The 20,964-nt window shown below is 40.7% G+C and overlaps 1 protein-coding gene across 3 annotated transcripts; it reads right to left on the minus strand.

Annotated features, from left to right (window-relative positions):
- Positions 1-402: 402 nt before the first annotated feature.
- CUNH12orf4 (chromosome unknown C12orf4 homolog) lies at positions 403-20,932 on the minus strand. Of its 3 annotated transcripts, none has more exons than XM_054281993.1 (14): positions 20,863-20,932; positions 19,488-19,682; positions 19,079-19,224; positions 17,796-17,977; positions 16,240-16,339; positions 16,039-16,160; positions 14,799-14,905; positions 13,044-13,241; positions 11,415-11,543; positions 10,310-10,378; positions 8,619-8,821; positions 3,643-3,700; positions 2,309-2,376; positions 403-1,334 (listed from the first exon to the last, which is right to left on the minus strand). In XM_054281993.1, exons 2-14 carry the CDS (start codon positions 19,663-19,665, stop codon positions 1,242-1,244), a joined length of 1,653 nt encoding a protein of 550 aa, XP_054137968.1. In that variant the 5' UTR covers positions 19,666-19,682; positions 20,863-20,932; the 3' UTR covers positions 403-1,241. The 3 variants fall into 3 exon arrangements, with proteins under 3 accessions (XP_054137968.1, XP_054137969.1, XP_054137970.1); XM_054281994.1 differs by lacking the exon at positions 20,863-20,932 and adding an exon at positions 20,487-20,791; XM_054281995.1 differs by lacking the exon at positions 20,863-20,932 and adding an exon at positions 20,020-20,038.
- Positions 20,933-20,964: the final 32 nt, after the last annotated feature.

Consider the following 20,964-nt stretch of genomic DNA (forward strand, 5'->3'; position numbering starts at 1 on the left):
TTTCAATCTTTGCCTTTATTAAGCTAAATAACATTAAAAAAAAACCAAACTGTGAAGACAGAAAATGATTTGGGTAGTAATTGGCTTCCAGGTTCTCCAGTTTTCAGTGCAGAATTCCAGCAGTACATAGGAAGAAGTTTCTGATTCAAAGCCAGGTCTGCCAGGATCCCCATGATTCCCACAGAGCAGGACTGTGGATTTGGAAATCCCACTACCTGGAACCCTCACCCCTACAGCTGCTTTGCTGTGAGCCCAGTGCTTCTGACAATCCTGAGAATCCCAATCCTGAGTTCCTGACAGGACTTTCCCTGTGCCCATGGAAAAGCTGCTTCCAGCTCCTGAGTCCACAGCTGAGTTCCAAGATTGTCCATGATGGGGGAAAAGCAGCTCCAGGGTCCCCCTTATCCCCCATCAGTGGGCTGCAGGAGGTGTCTGATTGGGGTTTTTTTTGATTGGATTCAAGTTTGTCCCAAGAAATTTCATACCTGCATCTTGAGCTGTCTCCCTGGCATTTTTGATTAGTCATAAAATGTTAATGAATAAGCAGCAAATTTTATCTGTATAACAGCGTCCAGAACACTTTAGTGTTTCTATAAAGTTGTTCATATGATAAACTTTTGAATGCAAAGTCTGGAAATAAAGCAAAAAGTATAAAAAAAGGAAGACCTAAACTTCAAAATTTCTAATTGTTGCCACAAGTATATATTAAGTTTTTAAACATTTCCACCATCTACAAAATGCAACAGGGTAAATGTTTGATTCAAGTCTTTCATTTTGCAGCAGTAAAATGAGGCAGTAATACACTTTATTCCAGGGTCACTATGACAAATTCCAAAGGTTATTGTGACGTGCTCCATATTCTTTTAAAAGTCACTAAGACAATTCAGCAAATGTTTGTAGAAGGCAGAAGACCCCAGTCCTAGCATAAGCTCTTATTGCTAGTACCTATTTTTGAGAATCACCTATATATTTCTGTAGATTTCTTACAAGTTATAATGAATGACTTTCAGATAAAGGGTGAGGAATTCATCATCAATTCTGTGCTGAAACAAAACAAGAGGCCAAAATCAGCTGCTACCAGCCAAGAACAGACAACATTTATCTTTTATTACAACACAATTCTTGAAATTGCAACAAATGCCACTTTGGGGCCATGAGTCCATAGGAAAGAGACGTCCTAGTCCAGAATCTCCTTAATCTCATCCTCTGCCAACAGGATACAGGTTAGTGCCTCACAGAAATCAGTGCTTGGAGGTCAGAGTCAGTGTGGAGGACACCCTGAAGATCTGTGGCAGCATGTTACTCAGCTGGTAAAACATTTCCTCTGAAATTGTCTGGGGAAAAAAAAACAACACACAGGTAAGCTTTGTCTTTTTGTAGTTTGGAAGAATTAAGTCTCTCTCAATTTTGTTTCTTGGTATTTAAGAGAATTGCTGCTATTCAGAAGACAACAAAATAATTTTCAAACTATGTTATAATCTGACTGAATTCAGTTAAAAGACTGACCTAAAAAAACTGGCTGTATATTTATGTGACACCCACATAACCATTTCCAGTAGATTTCTTGTTTCAGGGATTGATTACTTCTGCCAAACATAAGCAGGACAGTGCTGCTTGTTATCTACGGACTCCTTCGTTCTGCATTTCAAGACTACCTTCAAATTTAGAATTTATTTGTGGCTTCTTCCTTGCTCAGCAGCTTTTAATTTGTCAAGAAATACATGTTACTCCTTTCCTAACATTAATTCTACTTTTACTGCTTTTTAGAACAAACCTCATGCTGGGCATCTTTGGATAACTTCCTGTTTCTGAAGATCAGCTAGAACTCCAAATTAAATAATTTCAGAATCTAAATCAGAACTAACTTCAAATACCTGGAGTAATTTTTTTTTTGTGAAAGCATAACTGAACTTTCTGCATTGCAGCTTTCCATGCTGTTAGACAATATGACTAATAAACAACTCAAGTTATGTAACACAAGGCTAGACCACTGGAGTAATTAACAGAAAAATGTAATTAAGTAATTAACAGAAAAAAGTACCTTTTTCAAAGGTGATGCATTCACTACTTGTAAAGGTGAATTTCCCAGTTTGAAATTTTAGCATAATCTCAGAAAATACTAGCGGGTATTCAAAACTATAAACTCACCCTTACTCCTCTTTTATAGGCAAGGAAACAAAACCAGACAGATTAAATTAAACTCACTCAAAAGGGGCAGGCAAAAGCAAAAAAATTACAACTAGATCTGCTGACATGTGACTTCTTACCAGCAGGCTCCTAGATTGGGTATGACTTTGGTTTCACCTACCTGTGGTACCAGGAATTGTACAGTCCGAGAAATTCCTCCGTCCCATGAGGCCATTTCCATCATGAAACCTAAAAAACCAGCAGTGACAGAGTCTGGATAACCTGTGCAATACTTCCCAGCAGTTACAGCAAGAGCAGGCAGTGAGGGAGCTTTCACACACAAGTAGGATGGGAACTGCCTTCATTAGGGATGTCCTCAACTACCTTTAAATCAGACCTGGGCAATCTGAATGAAACTTAGAAAAATCTAATGATGAGTTCTGCAGAATAGCTACACTGAGGACAGAATTATCAGTCCTTCTGTGCAGCACAGTGATGCACAGCAGAAGTGAGGGTTGCTCCAAACAGCGTGCCAGAAGTTCTTACCATGGCTTCCTTTCACTGAGAAACAGGGGTGACCTCACTGTGGCCTCCCAGTGCCTGAAGGGAGCCCACAGCAAAGATGGAGAGAGACTCAGAGACTCTTGACAAGGGCTTGGAGTGACAGGACAAGGGGCAATGGCTTTACAGTGACAGAGAGGAGGTTCAGACTGGATAAGAGGAACAAATTGTTCCCTGTGAGGGTGCTGAGGCCCTGGCACAGGTTACCCAGAGAAGCTGTGGCTGCCCCTGGATCCCTGGCAGTGTCCAAGGCCAGGCTGTAAGAGGCTCTGAGCAAGCTGGGACAGTGGCAGGAGTCCCTGCCCATGGCAGAGGGTTGAAAGCTTTAAGGTGCCTTCCAACCCAAACAACTCTATGATTCTATGATGATTCTATGAGGAAAAAGCTCAGCACTAATTTATTGCTCAAGTAATGAACTGCCAAAGGCCACAGGAATCCTCTCATGGCACGTAAAGACACTCAGAAAAATACTTGTTTAATAGAAGTGGATGATATAGATAATATATCCATTGTGAACTACTAAAGGTCAGTTACTACAGGAAGAGGTTCCTCAAGCAGGTGGTTGAAAGAAAGTGACTGGTTCAACTATTTAAGTGCAGCTCTAAAAATGCAGAAAGTAAAAACAACACTTGGAAAGAGAGAAAACCATGCTGAGTCATGAGGACTATTTTTTCCTAATATCCAATCTAAACCTCCTCTCTGTCAGTGTGAAGCCATTGCCCCTTGTCCTGTCACTCCAGGCCCTTGTCAAGAGTCTCTCTCCATCTTTCCTGTGGGCTCCCTTCAGGCACTGCAAGGCCACAGTGAGGTCACCCCAAAGCTTCTCTTCTCCAGGCTGAACAATCCCAATTCCCTCTGCCTTTCCTCCCAGCAGAGCTGTTCCAACCCTTTAATGAGTTCATGTCCCTGCTCTGGCCAGGCTCCCCAGATCCCACTGGGGCTCCACTCCCCTACCTTTGACGCACTTGAACACGAGCTCTGCCCTCTTCAGGCACCATGGAATGGTCATCTCCTAAATGAAGAAATAAAAAGCCTCAATGCCCCACAAATCTAACCAGCAACAATAGCAGGAGAATTATTAAAAGCAATACATTTTTTGCTCTAGAACATAATTTTCAAGCAGGATTTGGGACCTAGTTTTCCTAATATTCTAGGCAGGTGTACACACCTTACAGGCGACCATAAAAACACCACCACTCCTTATTGCTAGGACAGCCAGTGTCAGAACAATATTAAACATTTTTAAACTGAGGTGTTGAATAAAAATGTTGTCAAACCCACTGGAAACTAGGCTGTTTGATTCCCCTGTGGAGCTCCAGAAAAAGTCTAATGTTCAACTGATAATTGCCAGTTTCATGCTTCAGCAAATCAAAGGCAGGCTCCTGATCACATCTTAAAAGCACAATGATGACTTCTAATTTCTTGATTTTGTTTAATATTTCTTGGCATACCCACAACCTTCAGTAAAACCTTCTCTCTAATACTGGAACTGGAAGAAGTCCTTCCTCCTTTAGATGCATTTATGGTAAGAGGGAGAACAAACAAATCATCTGCATGTGATGAAGGAGTTTCAGATAGCAACAGCCAGCAAATCCTTACCTAAACTTAAATAGCAAAACATGACATGAAAACTACAGTGGTTTAAGATATGGCTACAAGCACTGGGGTAAAATTATTTAAGATTAAAGTTCATGAAACATTTTTTGGCTGTATACTAGAAAGCCAATTACACCATGATGATGTAATTCCATCAGAGACAGAATGACTCACTGCAAACACTGCTCAGGAAGAAGAAAACAATATCTGTTTGTTTCTGCTGTACTCTTCAACATGAAGATGAGCACCTCCTACTCTGAATACAGGAATATAGATGTAGAAACTCATTTATCATTCCAAGTACCTTTTCAAACTTAAGCTTTACATATTTTTCTATTCACTAAAGCCAGTCTCTATTTTGCAATGTCAAACACACAGTGCAATCTGCTGTTATCACAAAGTTTAATTTCAGGATTAAAGAAAGTTATTTGAGATGCAAGGTTATCTAAGAATGCTCAGTGATAACACAACTGATAAACTGGATGTGTGGCTTCATTAAACAACTACTGAAAGCCAAAGTTCCTCCTCAGGTGGGAGGATCTCCTGCAATCCCCCAAAATACACTGTATGTTAAAAACTGGGTAAGTTTGAAATATCTTTTCATAAATCTTTCATTATATAATCTCATGCTGCTTTTAGGGTATACACCACAGTAATCAGAACAGTGATGGACAAGTTTGGGTTTGTACTTTTGTTATGGCTGCCTTTTGGCTTTTTTAATTTTTAAATATTCTGGAAGCAACACTTGGTGTTTATTATGACTCATCTGCTCATGTGTGCTTTCTGTCACAAGTAAGGTTTATAGCTGGTTTTGATCACTGCTTTGGCTTAGTAAAAAACAAGTAACTAAGAAGAACATTCACATTCCCTCTCAGGAGCACCTTGAGCAATCAGTGATGGGAACTGAGCCTTAAACAGACTGATCAACACAGCAGGATATGACACCATTCCTTGGACTATTTGAGAGGAACAGAGTTTAAATTTTGTGGGCATCCAGGGAAATAACAGAATGTTGCTCCATGCAAGCCACAAGAACTGAAAATGACATAGCAGTGATTCAATTCTAATCCATCTTCACACACCAAAGTTCTCATGAATTCACCACATCACCAGGAGTTTTCTCTGGTGGGGAAATGGAGGATCAGCTAAGCAACAATGCAAAATACAGAGAAGGACATTAGAAAGCAAAAAAGCAAACAGCCAACCTTTTAGAGGGAGTTTGGTATAATAGCATTCAAGAAAGTTTAAAAAAAAACCCCACCTGGAACTTTGGGTGTTTTTCACTAGCAGAGACACTTCAACCCTTTTTAAGATGCAACAATTTTGTCCAATTAGGATTTCTCTGACTCATTAACAAAAAAAACAAAAAAAAACAGAAGAGAGGGAAGAGAGACCAGCTTCACTGGTCTTTCACATATTTTTCACAGTGAGAAAGATATGCTGCAATCCTTTTGATTTTATTTTCATTTAATTTATTATAGGCTCACTACATAGGTCTGCTTAGGGCTTGAGTCTTTGCAGAACCATGTAGTAATCAAGTAAGTAACACAGTAACATCATGTGGAAAAATATTTCAAAACTAAAATTCAGTGGGTAATTTCAGTAAGAATTAGCAAGGTATTTAACTTAGTGCATCTGTGCAAATCCTAAACACTGGATGAGCAGATTAAAATTTAAAGCCAGGAAACTCAGATGAGAAACATCTGAGATCAATACACCCATCAGTAACCTCTCTATGGACATAAACTATGTTCATAAATACTTGTTACACAGCTTACAGTCCTTTCATTTCTACTTTTTCAAAAAACAGTTTTGTCTTAATTTATGGTAATAGAGATAACTGGACTGAGATCACTGAAGAGTCAAATTTTTGTCACTGTTGCTATGTGGACAACAGCAATGTTGAAGCTACCAAGGGAGGGTACCAGCTCTGGCATTTTTAGCTATGCCCTGCTGTTAGAGCCATTTCATTTCCCAGTTTATAGCAGATTCCAGTGATCAGTAACACCTTACTTGGCCTGAAATCAAATTTATCTGCTTTTGCCTTTCTCAGGTATCAAATCCAGTTTCCTTCCTTCATTTAATTTAAGAGAGATCTGTTTTGGTTGTTCTTGCCGTAAGAAAAACAGAGGAAAACAAAACTCTTGATTTTTTTTCATAGAAATAATGAAATCTAACAGCTTCTTTGAGATCAATACAGTCAAACTGACAGACAGCAGGTTTAGATTGGAGGGTGGTGAGGTCCTGGCACAGGTTCCAGGAAAGGATGGATGGAGTTTGGAGCAACCTGGGAGAGTGGAAGGCGTCCCTACTCATGGTGGGTGATGGGACAGGATGAGCTTAAAGTCTCTTCCAACCCAAAGCAGTCTGTGATACTGTAATTACTTGTGTGAGGCTATAAACACCACTCATCCATCTACATTAGGAGAAAACCTTTGGAAAAAGCACAGAGAACGCTGCTAATGAATGCTTGTCCCAGGGAAGCATGGAAACATCTCTGCAGCTGGGCTCCTGGTTAACCACCTCACAAAAATGTTCTTCTGTGGGTGGTAAATGCAGAGTCAGAACTGTGGCTGCCAAAGGCACCGAGTTCAGGGCAACTTTCAGAAATCTGTCATTACTCACTTTTCCCTCAACAAGGAGTTACAGATTTGTGTGTTTCAAAGCAGGTCAGCCAGCTGCCAAGCACTGTAATAAGCAAGCTGCTAATGCAAGTCATACAAAGCACTTGTGCCTAAACACACACAGTTACCATCCAGCTCACCTTCTGCTTACTCTGCTAAGACTTAACAGCTTAATACAAAAGGTAAATTGTTTTACCAGGACGTTTTAAGAATCCAGCACTAGACAAGAAGGTAATGCTTCAGTTTCACACATCTCAAGGCATGTTGAACACTTGGTCATGTGCTTTATTTGTAGTTTAAAATACAGATATGCAAGCAGAAGCTAAAACTAGCCAGGTTTAAAAGAAACAAAAACCAGAAGAACATAATCAGGTGGCACCTCGATTAAGAAAAAGGTCAATATATTTAATAAATGTCTGAAACACAGCAACTGGGTCCCATGAGTGACCCAGGCTGCTGTCCTGCATGTTGATTACTTGTATTTGTGTCCAAATAAAGGTCTCAGTACAACCGATGAAAAATGACATAAATAATCTAATCTATTCCTAAAAGTCTACTTTTATGTATGGAAACACAACCTTTAGAAGCTTCATTATTGTCTTTTTACCTTTTCACTATGATAGACCCTGATCCTGCAAAAAAGGACGACTTCTACTCTGTGTTCCAGTAAATTCTATTACAAAACCTGTCACTGTTAAAGGTAATCCACTGGCGAGCATTTATCTGAGTCAGCCACTCTCCACAAAGGAAAGGCAACATTGAGTCTAAAAGTGAAAATCAAAGGGTTATTTAAAATAGAAACCTCTCCAACAGACTGAAATTATTACTGATATCCTTGCATGGATGACAGAATTATCTTCTTTTTCTCATTTCTTTAGGTTTACAGCTCTTCAGGATAGGAGGCATATGGCTGTACTCCCTGCCCATCACTTCTTTCCCTGCCTTCCCACCCCTTTTCTTCCCTGTGAGCCAGGTGTGACAGAGAAAAGAGGCTGCCAATAGTTTTAAATTGCTGTGCACTGAGAAACGTTACAGCTGATTGAGAGACAAGCCCTACACCAGAGTCCCACTACAGAAGAAAATACAAAACTCAGCACAGTAAGTAAGAACACAGAGCATCAGCAATATGCTACCTCTTGCCCAACCAGTATTTGAGGGGACTTAGAGAGGAAACAGGGACAGAAATTAGGCAGCGAAGGAGGAGAGAGTTCAAAGTGAAGGTGAAATTTGGTTGTTCCTGTGTAGGGCTGAGGTGGTAGAAGATTTACAGAACTCTAAGCCAAGCGTTCTGCTGCTCCCAAAACTTAGTTTTAATGTTTGCAGCTAATGATAATTAAAAGAAGGGATCTGGTATCACTACTGCATCAGCAACTCTGAAGGTACAGTTTCTAAGCAAGAACTACCAGTTGTGTAGTCCCATCTTCTATTAATACTTGTACCACTGCAGTGAGATGGATCTAGGAAGTGAATTGTCCAAAAGGAAGGGTTGGAATAAAAACTTTGAGTCATTCAGCTGGCTGAGATGTTTTTAATTGGTCTATTAAAAACATGGCTCCTTAATTTGGGTCACCATGTATATACAACTACCATGTGGTGTGGCAGAGGCCTGTGAGTGAGGAAACCATCCCATTTGGCCTATATCAGCATGAAACACACCATCTGCAAAAATCCAAGGATATAAAACCAGCCCAAACGTTTCCATTTACTTACTTCTGACATTTCATGCACCAGCAGGAGGGGAATGCTGATGGTGGTGATGTCGTGTGTGCAGCACACCTTGAGGATGTTCCTGAGCCCCATGATGGCCGGGTCCCGGGCAGTCACGTTCACAGACCTGACATTGTCATCCACGCACAGGTGAAAGGCAACGTGGATTTCTGAGAGGTTTGAGTGCCTTGTGATGTAGAACTCTCCTGCACAGTAAGGCAAAGCAGGAAGGGAAGAAATCATAGTAGTGATGTGTACTGAAATCCAATTGTTTGGAAGTGTAAGAAAGATAAAAGGCAAATACAAATATACAGCAGAGATGAGGACATGCACAGGAGATCTAAAAATCTCTTGGACTGTCACTGTTTTACATCCATCCCACACTCTCTCCCCTGCTTTAATGGGTTCCACTGGCATCATGGCCACATGGTGTAATGAACCATAACAGTGCCAGTACAGGATATGATCTCTATATAGCACAAAACAGAAAAACAAACCCAGAGGAGGTGCAATACTCAAAATACACAATGCAAGCACGGAATTGCAGACAGATGTGGGAGGCGGAAAGGCCAAAAAAGGATGGGTTCAAATAAAGGATGCACAGAGCCTGTGGAAAAAGATAGCGGGTTATGTAACAACTGAGATATGGCACTGGAACACAAAGGGATCAGTGACCATTAGAATTTAAAATAATTCAGAGTAGTGGGAAGGTGAGTTACAGAGTTGTTTGAAAAAAGGAACCAAGACATCTTGTTGGGGATATTTTTAGATTTAGTATTCATTTATCGAAGGTGAGAGGCAGTGAAATCCAGGTCTCTCCATCGGTCCTTTGCACTGGAGATCCAAAGTCTACAGTACAGTCAAGGGAAAAGCAGGTGTGCAATGCCCCCACTGTTTCAGTCAACAAATAAACATCTTCCTTCAAACCTATTCCCACTGGCCACTGAAGTTAAGATCTTTTCTTTGAACTGGAACAGCTGCAGAATGGGTCTGTACTCCTTCTGGATGACTGAAAAGCAGGCAGGAATCCCCAGCAGTGACCATCTACGAGCAGTAACACAAGCCACTGCTACAAGACACCTGGATTTATCTGGTCCAAGTTGATTTATAATCCACTCCCACTAAAAATATTTAAGACAGTCATGAAATCAATTTTAATAAGCCCTCACTCAACCACAGGTTGTACGGACTTAACTCCTTCCCCAACTGCATATTCATCTTCAAATTCAACAGCAGCTTTCCTTACTAAGCATCACAATATACACAGAAGATACTTCCCCTGAGAGAGGGATTTCTGAAAGCTAGAAAATCCACTCAAATCTGCTTTTCTCTACCACAGCAGTGATATACATATAGCCATTTTCAAAAATAAAATTAGCTAATAGTATTAAGTTTTACCTTTCCTACAAGATGCTCAGAGGTTTATTTTTTTTCACCCTCAAATTCCAAAAGGAAATTTTAGGCAAAGAGAAGTGATTTGTCCCATGCCATGTGATGCAGTGGCAAAGCTGGGAATAGAAACCAGATGTCCTGACACCCAGTTCTCTGCCTCAGCCACAGGAACATCCTTCTCCTCTGATTGAGGTCAGCTTGGGTTCAGTTTATAATTTATGTTCTGACTTTAGAGCTAAAAATGTGGATGGTATAAAACACAATTTGCTTCAGGAAGAGGGGGTCAATGCCACACAACTCACCTGGCAAAATGTTCGACTGGTTTCGTTCGATATTCTTTAATTTATCTTCATTCCCACTGATTTTGTTTTCTGCATATGAACACACGGAACAAATATTAATCATATCCTCTGTTAATTACACTTGGGCATGAAAAGGTTCATGTACTGATATCTGGCTTGAATTTTGACCATGAAGTCCTCAAAATGCAAGGGGGATGGGTAGAAGAGTTTTTGCTGTCTTCAACACAACCCAAACAGAATCCTACCTCAAATCCCTGCCTTTCTTACTTACCATCCCATGATATTTCTTCATTTGGACAACAGCAAACAGTATTCTCAGACATAACAAGAAACTTTGGAAGCTGCCCCCACAATCATGTAGTATCTTGCTATCACTCTTAATTTCAACAAATTAAAACAAATTTGTTCCTAAGAGATTTACATAAATCAGCAGCATAAAACCAGCTTTCACCATTTCCCCTGAGATGCAGCCATATGCAGGTTCTCAAGGGGACTTGTTTTTCTGTGTACTCATATTTGTTCATGTTCTAGATGCATTTAGATCACATAAGTAGCTCTCTGGAGGGAAACCAAAGTTACATGATGTACAACTGCACTGCCTAAACACCATGTGGTCAGAGCATTTCCCAGCCACTTGCAAACACAAATGTAAGGAAAACCATTCCCAAACTTTGGCCAGCACAAGAGAGCTAAATACACATTTAGTCTATTTCTTATTTGGTTTTCAGCATTCACTTTAAAGTAAGGGGGGAAAAGTAGTAAACTCCTTTTTCTGCAATTTTTATGGATTTAAATGTAAATGGCAATAAAAAGATAAAGACAGAAAGTTTGTGCTGCTACAGGCAGTTCAGGAAAGCAGAATGGCCTGATGTACTTCCCATGCTGTTAAAATGTAACTTTTATATGTTGATTCATTTTAAAGGAGCAGCAAAGACAACACTCGAACACCACATTCTGTGAATTTCACACAGTTTCTTGATGAACCCAAACATTCCATTTTACAGATGAAATAACTGCAGAAGAGCGACATGGACTCTGCCCTGCCCACAAACATCCCTCTGACCACGGTTCTATTTCAAGGAGGGTAATTTTGGTTGTCACTGACCGTGGTGTCTTTTTGTCTTGCTGCTACGCTGTGCTCTGGCCTTAAGTACAACCTTCTGGACAATTTCAAGTTGTTCTTGGATTCCAGGAAAATGGAAATCCGTGCATTCTTGGCAAACGGTTGCGAAATCTAGGAAAAAAATAAAATTGAAATGCATGTCCTGAGGTTGTGCTCAGTAACCTTATGTAATTCTACTCTACCGATCAAGTAAATCCAGCTATAAAGGCAAACTCTCCAAAAGTAGATAAAGCCCTACTGGATTACTCTTCCAAAATTTATTGAGGGTTATATTTGACAGATTGTGACATGGTCCCAATACTTTCCCCTCTACTGTGGCTACAGGACCTAGTTGGTGGCTACAAGATGCAATTTTGTGTTTAATGGCATTATTTAAATTTCTGTCTTCTCTCAATGGATAAAATTTAGTGTAAAACCAGATACTCTCCTTTTGTTATTAATTTAAATACTTAAACAGTTAAAGTACCTGCAAAACAAGTACAAAATATTATTATTACAATTAAACTACTTGGAAACCATCAATAGCAACCAACAAATGCAACTGCAGTTTTTCCTGGTTCACTTCCCTCTCCTTCTTGCTACAAGCCTGATTCCAACTGTTTCCCGGAAATATCAAGCACCATTGTACATTTTTTTTATGGCATGCAAGAATAATGACAAGTAATAGTCAAAAAAAGACATTCCAAACATATTTGTCACAGCATATGTCACAGTTGAGACAGCCAGGATACACAGAGTACCACCATACAATTTCCAAAGGCTTTATGCATCAGCCCATAGAGGATAACACCAGATCACTTCAGAAGGCTGCAAGCATCCTCCCTTCTTGTTCTTCAGCCCAACCTTTCATACTCCTCACGTTCATGCATTGCACCTGTGTGCCCTCTGTTCCCTTTTGTGACTGGTCAGCACACCTGGGCACTCCATGGCTCAGTGCCTTCAATGCTGTTCCCTGTCCTGCACATTCCCTGTAACCCATTGGGGATGAGGCTCCTAATTTTGGTATTAAACTTCAAGACAGAAGTGGGAGAGTCAACCAGGAATAAACAGAAGTTTCTTTGGTTAACCTTGATAGAAAACACCATCATAGTGCCCACTTGCTCAAAAGACACTCAATTCAAATTAATCAAATTAATCAAACTTTCCAGAAGTAGGGAAGTCATATTCCTATTGTTCATTTTTAACAGAATTCACAGTATCAAAAGGACATGGTATTTTTATATATTTACCTATCACTTTAAAATCTGGGCATATTTCTTTTTCATTTTTGCAAATAGGTTTCATTGTGATAAGCTGGTATTAAAAGAGTTAGAAACTCCTATAATAAATTTTTCTAAATCAATATTGAAGGGTCCTCTTCAATATTGTTTGTTACTTAGACACAAAATGTAGGGAAGAGATGAGAGGTAACAGCACACTATCCCCCATCCTCATCCATATCTCTTTTTGCATTTGTTACCCTTTTGCCATACTATATGCAAAACATGACTGCCATCCACTGAATTTTAATTTTACAAAGAATATTTTTCTGTGAGAAAAGACAGCCAGATTTTATTCTAATTTATTATTTTATTCATTCTCCCTGACAATGCCTCCCATTAGAAGACTCACCTCTTTTGATTCCACTGTAGGAGCTGATCCTGTTGTCCACCAGCAACACCAGGCCACAGAGGGAGGTTGAGTAGAGGGACATGGCAGTCTGAAGCCTGTGCAGCTTCACCCCACTGCGCTGATTGCGCTTGTGTTTGCAGAAATCCAACATATCAGCTCTCAGCAGCCTCAGGTTGTGCATGGTCTTCAGCTGAGCTCCTGCACAGAGCACACGTGGCTCAATCCCAGTGGAAGACTAACTTAGTGCAGTACAACATAAACTCAGAACTCAGATTGAAATAGAAGGGCACAAAGTGCTTCCCTAAAGATCTGGAAGGGAGCTGTAACCAGTAACACCCAGAGGAAGTTCTCAGCCACTCATTCAGTTTTACAGACACATCAGCAATTCACGAAGTAGCGATAAAAACGCAGTGTTCTCACAAAGTGAGGCTTGCCCATGCCTGAAAAGAGCCTTGTTCCCACTGCAGAATCACAGAATTATTAAGCTTGGAACAGACTTTCAAAACCAAGTCCAACCTGTGCCCAATCCCCACCCTGTCACCAGCCCACTGAGTACCATGTTCAGGCATTCCTTGGACACTTCCAGGGATGGGGACTCCAAACCTCCCTGGGCAGACCATTCCAACCCTATCTGTGAAGCAATTCCTCCTGGGGAGTACTGCAGGGCTAGGGATGAAATACCGATGTGTGGTGGTGTATCCTTCCCACCCTCCCCAGAACCACTCCACAAGCTCAGGAACTCCTGCTAGGCCTTAGCATTTGTGCAATGAGCTGGGTGCTGAGGCATCCCTGGGCCATCCCAGGAACTGCTGTGTGGCTGAAGTGGGAGCTGCTTGGAGGGGAAGAGATCATCAGTCAGCCCCTGACAGCCTGGAAACATCCCCTACCTGACCATGGCCCAAGGGGAACAGCACCATTGCTGCTGGAGCTCTGGAAACTCCAGCAATTCAACCTGAGGATGAACACTTTCCACATGACTCAAGGCAATCCTCTCACAACCCTATGGACCATGGTCCTAAAGGAGCCCTTGGAGCTTTCCTGCACCACAGCAGGCTGCACCAGCATCTCCCTCTGACAGAGATGCCTCTCAGAGCTTGCAAATTCCCAAATTTGTGATACTGGGAAGGATTGTTGCTGCCCATCTCTGCCTAAATCATTTTAGATTTGGTTATAATCCAGTTTTCCTCTCTGTGTTTTATCTACATAGTAATAGAGTGAACCTTGACTTTGAACCTTTTTGCTCTTTTGCAAATTTGTATCAAACCCCCTCTGGCTGATGCCTTTGCTGATGATTTTTTAAGTGACCTAAACAACTCCTGCACAACATAACACGGTGAAAACAGCTCAAGAAGACTCTACTGCACAAACAAAAATACAAATTGCAAGTATCTATTCTACTGTCAACTGATCTCAGGAAGTGAATTTCGTAAACACATTTTTCTACCACATGTAAGAAAAGTCAAATCATCACTTTTAGGCAATACACTTTGCTGTTGCTGTGCTTTTCCACATGAGTCACCCAAACAAAATGGGTGAAAATTTGCTCCTAGAATTTTCTTAATGTTTTCCATTAAGACTTCCACCTATTTCAGACATTGCTTGATACAGTTTATGCTGTTCTCTTACACATGTAAAGAACAAACACAAAACAACTCCAAACTATGGATTATCCACATTGAAAGTTAAATAGTGTAAATAATACATGCTTTGGATACATTATTAATTACCAGCTTTACTTGGGTTTACTCCACTTACCTAAATGAATAGTAAAGCTTTCTTCCAACAGCCTCTGCTCTTCATAGATTCTCCCACTTCCTTCCACAGATTCCCTCAGCTGGCTGGGCTGAACTTTAATTTCATCACTGAAATAGTAAGAGAAGTACCAAAAAGTTAATCCTAATTTTGATTCAAGACCAACAACTTTGGGAAAGTTATCCCAAGTTTTCTCAGCTGACCTGTGGAAACCAGGAGACCAAACCTATGAGCATGAGCTCCATTCATGAGGTTTCACCTTTGTCTTCCTGGCAGCAGGAAGAGGAAACTTCACTGTTAGATTTACATTATTTAGCCCATTTGTAAAGCATTCCAAGACTAAGAATTAAAAATAAGTCACAATACCTAGTTATAACATAGTAAGAATGTAAGAGTAAAAGGAAAACAAAAAGAGTTCTCTTTAACCTATTTACAGCAGGCAAAACCTTTTTTATGAAGTTATTAACTAAAGCACTTCCTTTCTTCTTCCCACACAAAATGAGAGATTAAAAACCACCTTATCAAATGTTCCACAGTGTTCAAACTCCCAGGAAACATTTCAGATATCAGTTTTAATATTTTCCCTAAATTCAACTGTCTGGTAGTGATACAACAAATACTGTTCCTAATACATGAAAGAACAGCATTCAATTTGTCACTGCATTAGTGAGAAGTTTCTGTTTTCAAAGTGCCTCACCTCCAAAAATCTCTTATAAACTTGCAAGCAATTCTACTGATTTCAACTGCCAAGCATCAATCTCTTTCAACTCTCTCCACAAGCGCGCATGCTAAAAAATTCCACTTTTTAGCTGCCCAGTGCCATACATACAGAAAGAGAAAATAGGCTTGTTAATTCAAACCATTGTTACCATTTTTTTAAAGTACCATTATTCTCCAGAACATGCTTAGGTGGTAACAGAAAGGTTTGTGAAACAGTATTTAGGACAGATATAGGAGAGGAAGGCAAAACAGGAGGAAATTCCACTCATGTTAAGCTGCACTTTAGTGCATTACAACACTTTCTGGTACAGAGGTGTTGTAACATCACACAATGAAGAAACTCCTGAAATTATACATATTTCTTTATGATGGTCTATTTGCCTTTGATTATCCTAAGCAAATTATTTATAAATATTATCATATCATAATAAATAGGACTATAGTACCCTATTTAGAAGATTATATAAACGCAAATACTTTGAACTATTTCAGTGAAATTCAGCATCACAGAGGAATTAAATACCTGACTGAGCTGTTGTTGGGATTCTTTAGGTCTTGATGAAGCTTTATCACCCACTCCTGATATTCCTGCTTCTGGATAGCAGTAGTCTGTTTTAATTCATTGGTCCATTTGTTCTCCAAATCCTGACAGGAGAGCAGTGATAATTTGAGTGGTGTGGGTGTTCTTTTTAAGGTGATTATGTGCATGGCATATTCTAGTTACCTGCTGAGACTCAAAATGCTGAGCTGCTAAGGAATTCACATCCTGGTCAGTCAGTGACTTCCCAAGCTCCTGCATCACCTTATCCATTTCAGCTCCTTGCCTGAAAGAGAAGCAAACACAGATTTCAGAAGTCTGGCAGCAGAACAGCCTTTGCTGTGATACAACAACAAACTTGGTTGTTTGTTACTGACAGAATGAACAGTCACAGATTTAGCAATGAAAATCCACAAAACAACTGGCCTTAAGGGTCAGGTCAGTCAGCCCCTGTGTAAACAGAACATCATTTACCCTCATTTGGGACAGTCTCAGCTGCCACCAACACAGGGATGTGATAAATTCCAAGAGAATCAATAGACAGCTACATTACACCTGAGCTCTACAACAATACTGCTCTTTCTTCTGTATGCATGCTTGAGAAGAGACAATAGCAGCAAAAAGATTTGCTAACACCCTACTGGCAACATTGACCCTCAAACCAGAAATACATACAATTCAGTCCATTAGAAACCATAGCATGAAGTGATTTTGCACTGTCTAATGGGAGCTTAAACACACGCAGCTCAAGAAGAATATTGCTACTCAGAATGCTAAACCAGACCCACTGGAATTACTTTGAAAAATCCACACTCGACGTGTTCCCTCTTGTGGATAAAGGAGTCACTTGCAGCTTGCAGCTGTGGAAGCTTATTCCAGAACTCCAGACTCAAACTTGTCATAGAATATATTGTGGTTGAGAGGACCACGACACACAGAATGCCACCATGCCATTTCAGAAAGCTTCAACCCATACAGAGTAACATCATTTCAGAAAGCTACAAACATCTGCTCATCTTGGCCTTCAGCCCAACCTTTGACACCCCTCACCTCACATGCATTGCACCTGTGTGCCCTCTGTTCCCTTTGGTGATCAGCACACGTGGGCACTCCATGGCTCAGTGCCTTCAATGCTGTTCCCTGTCCTGCACATCCCCTGTAGCCATTGGGGATGAGGCTCAGCCACAGCCCCATTCCCAATTACCACAAACTGTGTGCCCACACAAACTCAGCACTTTCTGGAAATCAAAACTTACATTCTCTTCAGTCACTGAAAATAACAGAAGGTCACCAAAGTAATATAAGGTACCTGACCCTAATGGCATCATGGAATCATGGAATGGTTTGGGCTGGAAAGGACATGAATGCTCATTTCATTCCAACTCCGGCCATAGGCAGGGACACCTTCCGCCTGACCAGGTTGCTCAGAGCCCCATCCAACCTGGCCTTGGACACCTCTAGGGATGAGGCAGCCACAGCTCCTCTGGGCAACCTGTGCCAGGGCCTCACCACACCCCAAGTAAAGAAGTTTTTCCTAACACCCAATCTAAATTTTCACTCTTTCAGTTTGAAGCCGTTCCCCCTTGCTCTAAATACTCTTGTGCCAGCCAAGTGTTGTCTGACTTGGGGTTTGCACAGACAAATACCAGCTACACACCTTGTCCTATGACTTTACACACCCAGTGGCATGTACCCCTACCCAATAAGAGAAAGGAGAACCTAAATAATAAAAAAAGTAATACCTTTCACGTAGCTTTTTCAGCTCCACGTCCCTTTCACTTATTAATTCTGAAATGCTAACAAAATAATTGTGTTCCAGGTTTAACAGCATTTCAGAAGCTGGAGAATGGATCAGATCATGATAAACATCTGCAAAATCTTCATCCCAGCTGGTTTCTTCAGGCTTGGCATGTTCTAATGTTGTCTAAAGAAAAGGTAAGAGATTTTAATGGATAAGATTCCTCTTAGGACATATAAAGATCCCTCATAATGGTGGAGCAAAAACCATGGGGGCCCACACACAGCCTGTACCAAACTTAAATTATCTTCCCTAATTTAAGCTTCCTGGCATTCTACTTTAGCTTTCAATTTTCTCCTCTCCCCTTCTTTATCTTTCAAAGCAACTAAAGTCAGAATCATTAAGGCTTGGACTACAGTAAGGAATTACAATTTTCACACAACACCAGCTTGGAAAGAACAGCAATATCCACAATAATATTTGCACCTGATGAATTTTAGATAAGGCCCAGAACACCAGCTGTGCAAACAAAAATGCTTTGCTAGTGAGGATGACTAACTGCTGATGTCACTAAGAATTCCATCAACAACACTGATTCAAGAAAAGCTATTTTTATTGAACAAAGAACAGCCCAAGAATGCCAGTTTTTCAAACTTTTAATGGGATTTTTCACCTTTTTCTGTATTTCATGAGAAGCAAATTCAATTCCTATAAACTCTTCTTTAAATACTGCAGGTTTTTCATTAATTTTTTCTTTTCACTAGGACTCCTCCAGTTCTTTTACATTCCACTATTTTTAAGATCCCATGTGAAACTGGAGACATTATTCCAACTAAAGCCTCCTAAATAATCCTTCCTAAATAATATGAATCCAAAAAATGATCTGAAAAGTCTCTCTCAACTATACACTCTCTCCTTCTAGCCTTAATGACTGTTACTGAGTTTTAGGATAGGACTGTCACTTCATTACCTCTTGCTTTAATTCTAAGCCACTATGAGCCTTATGCCTATGTTTTGTTTGAGTATCAACTGCTGAATGAACAACAGTTTCAACATTCCATTTTTTGCCTCTCCATTTTCTATCTTTTTACTCTATTAAATTTAAGAAAAACTTGACTAAGAACTTGTAGGATGAAGACTTGATGCTCACTTTAAGAAAAAGAGAAAAAACTGCAAGAATTGCAGCGAATTTTAGTGTAATAATTAATCCTCACAATTGTGACTGCACACACACACATACTGTCACAAAGCAAGCCTTGAATATTAACTTTCCAGCCTTAATCTTACCTCTTTATAAGCTTTAGCCCAGGTATCTGCCAGCTGGTTGATGTCTACTTTTCCTGATTTCACTGCTTCCAGAGCCACTTCAGCTTCTCTGTCATAATCTTTTATGGTTTCCTCTTCTACAAATTTACTAAGAGATTGCTTCAGGTCTATTACAAGAAGAAAATGGTCCATCAACAGAACACATCAACAATCACCCAGGAAACCTGTAAGTACAGTTTTTCACCTGAAAACCTTTTCCTTGCTAGCACTTGCTAGCACTGACAGTAATTTTCTCTGATGTTCTGCTGTTTAAAAATCAATTTTGTAAACACTGTTCCAGTAAAACACTGTTCTTTTGGTTTCTTAGAGCAAGCTGTAAGATGCTTGTGGACAAGGATACATGAGATTAATTTAAGAAACCAATTCATACCATTTTCTATAAAGCATGGCAGATTGTGCAGAACCATCAGCCGTCCATGCAAATGACTGATATTCTCTTGCACAGGGAATTTGAGAGGCACAGTAAGCACGAAATGTTCATTTCCAGCACTGAATTCGTACACATAGTCTCTCTCTCTAGTTATAGTCTTTCCTTTATTAGGTTTCATCCTCTTGAGTTTGTTTCCTGCAACAGAAATGGAAGTAACAAGAATTACATTTTCGTAAACTCATAAGTAAAAAATGGTAATGAAAAGCCATGGTTTTGCTCATAATTAACAGCCAAAAATACTTAACTCCCCAAATTTTCATAGATACTCAGTTTTGACTTCCAAATACATGCATCTGGAACTGAAGCATAAATACCAGTTTCCAAAATATCAAATGCTTCTAAAATGTATTTGAGTGTGTCAATATATAAACTTGGGTAAGTGCTCTTAAAAATTACACTGCAAAATTTCCTGACTTAAAAGCAGAAGCAAGGCAGATGGGAATCCTGATAAATAGAAAATTAAACAAAACACCTTAACTTCTGTCATGGATGCCTCAAAAGCTGAAATCCTGCAGAGTGCACAGAGATTTTATTTCCTCCTTTCTGCAGGTGCAAGGCCGGGGGAGTGGGGGAGCGGATGTTTGAAACGATTTTTAGAAAGAGCTGATTTTGTCTTTTTGTAACCTACATTAAAAATAAGCCAAAAGAGATGCAAAGGGGGCTGTGTAGAGTGAAAATACAGGCTGAGATAACCGTGCTGATATTTTTACCCTCCACAGGGTTCCTCTGCTCATTCACATCCCTCTGTTTTTAACATCACCTACAAAGCTGGACACATTGATTCAGCTGAACCCTCCCCAGCGCTAAAAACCACACCCCGAGGAAAAGAAAAAAACAGTAAAAATAAAAACTTCTACAGCAGAATTCACGGGTTTAGGGTTCGGTGGTTTGTTTTGGTTTTGTTTTTTTTTGGGGGGGTGGGTTTTTCAGTGAACAAACCTATGTGTTAGACACAGACGAAACAAGTCAGTTTCCAAAACATCTCAGGACAACCAGTATTGATGCGAGTCGGTGTCCCGGCCTGTCTGGCAGCGGATTCAAAGGGAAATCCTGGGAAACACAAACCCGACCACACTCTTTCTGCTGCTCCCCGACGCAGCGAGGAGGTGGGGAGGGAGCTGATAGAGAGGGAGTGTTCCAAAGAGGATCGGAAATCGCAGGGCTCAGAGCCGGCAGGACACGGCCTGCGGGAGCCCCTCCGCGCCCTCCCCGCCGGGGCAGCTCCCGGTGCCCGCATTCCCTCCGCTGCAAGCGGCAGCGCCCGCGGGCACCGGCACCCTCCCGGCCGTGCCCCGTCCGTCCCGTCCCGGCTCACCTGGCTCCGGGCGGGCAGCCGCGGGTTAACCGGGCCGCGGGGAAGGGCGAGCCGGGATGTTCCGCCTCCCGCTCCCGTCATCGCAGCTGCGCGTCCGCAGCG

This window comes from Melozone crissalis, unplaced genomic scaffold, assembly GCF_028551555.1.
Source record: "Melozone crissalis strain CALT ecotype California unplaced genomic scaffold, PUWL_Pcris_2 ptg000033l_1, whole genome shotgun sequence".
NCBI lineage: Eukaryota > Metazoa > Chordata > Aves > Passeriformes > Passerellidae > Melozone > Melozone crissalis.

What these genes read in the sequence shown, in the direction of transcription:
- CUNH12orf4 (XM_054281993.1), bottom strand. Translation starts at nt 19,665, where the DNA reads ATGAAACCTAATAAAGGAAAGACTATAACTAGAGAGAGAGACTATGTG. An exon ending in CCAGTCGAACATTTTGCCAG is followed by an intron (nt 8,822 to 10,309) that starts GTGAGTTGTGTG and finishes CTTACTGTGCAG; the next exon opens with GAGAGTTCTACATCACAAGG. An exon ending in CGTGTTCAAGTGCGTCAAAG is followed by an intron (nt 2,377 to 3,642) that starts GTAGGGGAGTGG and finishes CTGGTTTTTTAG; the next exon opens with GTTTCATGATGGAAATGGCC.